The sequence below is a fragment of the Lolium rigidum genome, chromosome 4 (assembly GCF_022539505.1).
Source record: "Lolium rigidum isolate FL_2022 chromosome 4, APGP_CSIRO_Lrig_0.1, whole genome shotgun sequence".
NCBI lineage: Eukaryota > Viridiplantae > Streptophyta > Magnoliopsida > Poales > Poaceae > Lolium > Lolium rigidum.
In genome coordinates, this window is record NC_061511.1 from 266048675 (window position 1) to 266053043 (window position 4369).

General features: G+C 45.1%; 1 protein-coding gene across 1 annotated transcript; it reads left to right on the forward strand.

Annotated features, from left to right (window-relative positions):
* The first annotated feature begins 986 nt into the window (after positions 1–986).
* Positions 987–3059, forward strand: LOC124650484 (zinc finger BED domain-containing protein RICESLEEPER 1-like). The gene is made up of 3 exons (XM_047190002.1): positions 987–2627; positions 2697–2770; positions 2850–3059. Coding segments are annotated over exons 1-3 (672 nt in total). The 5' UTR covers positions 987–2030; the 3' UTR covers positions 2851–3059.
* The last annotated feature ends 1310 nt before the right edge of the window (positions 3060–4369 follow it).

The window sequence follows — 4369 nt, forward strand, 5'->3', positions numbered from 1 at the left end:
AACCGGGCTAAAGGTCCTGCCTAGTTGGTCCCGGTTCGGGAACCGGGTCTAAAGGCCCAAATGGACCGGGCCTATTGCCCCGTTTTCCACTAGTGACACTAACGAGGTTGCCCTGCAGCTAGCTAGCGTCACGGTGACGCGGCCGTGATGCCATAAACCATGGCACCGGTGCAGGCCAACAACGTATCCTGGATCCATCCAACTCAATCTCCATCTTAATTCTGGCTGCGTGCGCACCTGCGGTCCCGTCCCGTCCATGAGATGGATCGATACCTATGGAAACGTATAGGAACCATACGAGATACGAGTAATATGCAGGCATCAATCGCACACCAGCTGACCACTACACTTATGGAGGTAGCTTCAGTGCAGGGCTTCCCTATCTCGGGCTACAACTAGCTAGCTACAGGGTTTCCCTATCGAGCGTGTCGGAGATGTCAAGCTAGCTAGCAGCCCTTCGTTGCGCCGGACCGCCGGCCGGGCGATCATCTCGTGGGTTTCTGTTGGGGATAAGATCCGAACATGCATGCATGATGCCCGTCAAATATGTATCCGCGGTAACATGCATGTAAGGCTGGACGTACGGGCCGAGCTTTTGGCTCAGCCCGAGTTGACCTCGGCCCGAGTAAAACACAGCCCGAGCCAAGCCTGTTTCTCTGAACCGTGGCGGGCTGAAAGCTCGTCTGGCTCGGCCCGAGCCAGCCCGTTAGCTCGTGTTTTTTTTCTTCGAATTTAACAGAGGGAGATGGTCTGGCCTGGTTTTTGGCCCAAAACGTGGATGGATGGATCAGGTCACGCACTCACGCACCAACAGCACGAACAGCCATCGTTCTCGTTTCCTCCACGCACAGCACACGCGCAGCGCCGCGCCACCGCCGCCGCCAATGATGTCTCCTCCGCCAGCCACCTAGCCCTCCCCCTCGCGTCCCAGTCCCACCTCCTTCGTGCCCCACCGTCCGTCGCCTCTCAAGCTTGTCAATGGAGATGCAAATATTCCCGAATCAGCAACTCCGGGACATGTTGGGTTTGATCAAGCTGTTGTTAAGGAGCTCATTGCTAGAATGATAATGGTCCATGAGTACTCATTTAGAATGGTTGAGCATGAATGGTTCAACATTGTTTTGAAGTACTTGAATCCACTCTATACATCCATGGGAAGGAAGGCAATCCGAGCTGAGTGCATGAGGGTCTACAAGAAAGAAAAGGAGAAGCTTAAAATATCACTCCAGGAGGTGGACTACATTATTCTCACTACAGATTTGTGGACTAGCAATCAGACCATAGCCTATATGTGTGTTGTGGCACACTATATAGATGTCGATTGGAAGATGCAAACCCATGTGCTTGCTTTCATGGAGCTGGATCCACCACACTCTGGACACGTGATTGCTGATGCAATTTAGGACTGCCTGACTGATTGGAAGATAGAGAACAAGGTGATTTCCATCACACTTGACAATGCATCAAACAATGATTATGCAGTTAGAGATTTGAAGGCCAAGTTCAATTTTCGGCGTTGCAAACAGTATGAGGAGGTTTATTTCCATGTCCGGTGTTGTGCACATATCGTCAACTTGGTGGTGCAAGACGGGACAGCATGCATGACTACTTTGATAACAAATCTGAGGGAGACGGTGAAGTACTTCAAGAAGTTAACTAGTCGCTTGCACAAGTTTGTGGAGATTTGTCGGGGTTTGGCTCTCACTATAGGTGCTCACTTGACCCTAGATATTTGCACAAGGTGGAGTTCAACCTACAAGATGATAGCTACTGGCAAACCATATAGAGAGGCATTGAAAGATTATGCCAAATCCGATCTCAACTACAAGTTGGAACCTACAAGTGAAGAATGGAAGATGTATGAGCTGATTGAGCCACTCCTCTATGCGTTTGCTCAAGTAACTACTGCCTTTTCAGCACAATCCTATCCCACGGCAAACATATTCTACCGTCACATTATGAGAATCAAGATTGAGTTGAGAAAAGCCATTGCTCATAGTAACCCACTTTACAGAGCCATGGGATAAGCTATGATGGAGAAGTTCAACAAATATTGGGAGGAAAAGAACAATGTCATGGTGCTTGCTACTATCCTTGTTCCAAGGTACAAGATGTTCTATGTAGAGTGGGCCTTCAAAGAACTATATGATGAAAACACGGCTTTGGATGAGTTGGCTGATGTGCATTTGGAGTTGGAAGATTTGTTTGACAAGTTTGATACCGCAAAGAAGATGGCCGAGAAATCATCCACAAGCTCCAACATTTGCATTACTAGTAGCTCAATGCCCGCGTCGGATAGTGCCTTCCAAGCTCACCGAAGAAACACCACAACAAAATCATCAAAAAGTGAACTAAGGAACTACCTAGAAGATGCACTTGAGGAACCAAATCCCAAATTCATCTTGCTTGATTGGTGGAAAGTGAATTCCCTTAGGTACCCGGTGTTGGCAAAGATGGCAAGGCGTTTCTTGACTATACCGGCTAGTTCCGTGTCTTCGGAATCAACTTTTAGCACCGGTGAAAGGGTTCTAGATGACTATCGTAGTTCTCTAAAACCGGCTATGGTGGAGGCATTGGTGTGTGGTGCAAGTTATATTAAGGGCTCACATAGTGACTTGAATGTGATGGTATGATTTCCACCTCCTTCTCACCATTCCAACACTTAAAAAATTCATGGCTAACTTTTTCTTCTTTAGGAGAAGGAGGAAGATGATGAGGAAAATGTGGAGACAGTCAAGTTGCCTAAGAGTGCGACGAATATCAACTATTGGTAAGAGATTTTTACAACATGTCCACTTGTCATATGTATGTTGGTAAAATGGAGTTGCTTATCCTATTGTTACTTGTAGACTATCGTGTCATGTGGATGTTACTACAATGGAGTTGGAGAATGGACAAGGATGATGCTCTTGCTACAATTTGAACTTTCTCTTATTTTGGTTGGGTTGGACCTTGAAAACTAAGAGAGTGGATGTTACTCCATTTTATTTGTGTTTGAACTTGGAACCTAAGTTGTAACCGTTGTCAATGTCAACTATTATCTAAGACACTATTATCTACCATTGTGTATTTGTGGTTTCTCTTTTGGATATTTTCAGGAATCTTAATTGAGAAAAAATGGACAAGATATGTGGAAGATTGCTTCTAATTTTGAGGTAAACCTGTCTACTCTTGTATCATGATAATATGCTCTAATTATTGATTCTTTTCATGGAATGGATCCTTTCATATGTTAATTGATATGCTCTGCATTTTTTTTGGGAAAATATGAATATATGCATGCTCAATTTGATGTCCAAAGTCTTGAAAACTTGCAAAACTGCTCACTGGCTGTAGCTAGTACATATACTGGGAGCTCTCTGTTACGTTCCTGGTTGTGTGCTGCTGGGCTCGCGAGCCGGCTCGAGCTGAACCGAGCCAGAGCCAAGCTCGAGCCGAGCCTATTTTACCAGCTCGTGACAGAAACGAGCCAGCTCGAGCCGAGCCAGTTTGGAACGAGCCAACTTGCGGCTCGGACCGAGCCGAGCTCGAGCTGGCTCGTGTCCAGCCTTACATGCATGTATCGAATATACTGTGGATTTTGTTGTTGTTGTTGTAGCTCAGCTTTGCTAACGTATGATGGAGGGGACATGGAGTGTGGTCACTATATTGTGTGCGTGGATGACGTGGCTGCGGGTGAGATTCATATATTATCCACGCAAAAAATAGACTCGGTTGTTATCCTAGTTCGGCAATGATGCCATGCATGCATACAGCATACATGACACCACGACGACATGTGATTATTCTAGGAAAATGTATACCGGGGAAAGTGTGAGATGATTCAGCAGATGATAGTACTAGTGCAATTTATTTTTGTAGGATTCAAAAATTAATAAGGACAAGGTTGTGGATTTGGAAATACACATTTTACTTACATGTAAGTGTTTGTCATTTCATTTTCGTTCATGAAAGTCTCATTCATTCCTTCATTTTCTAGAAGGAAGACATCCTTTTTTTTCCTGTTGTTTGGCACTAATAAAGGGACAAAATGGGCAGGCTGCCTGCTGGCTAATTTGAGGCCATCTTTAGTCTATTTTTCATACTTTGCTTAGACTTCCCGTACGTCCAGCTGGGAGATGGCCAGACCCATGTGGCCATGTTCATGATCGTGCTCTGTTGGACGATCGATCAGAAAGAGGAGAAGGCCCATTATGGTAAGTTCCGGGCCAGCCCATCTTCTTCGTTTTAATTTTCCTATAAACTAGTATAAATGCCCGTGCGTTGCCACGGGTATTCAAATTTCATTTCTCAATAGACATATATAATTCATAACTCATTATAAAAGTTGAAAGCAAATCAGGTATAACATAATGTACTACAACATGAT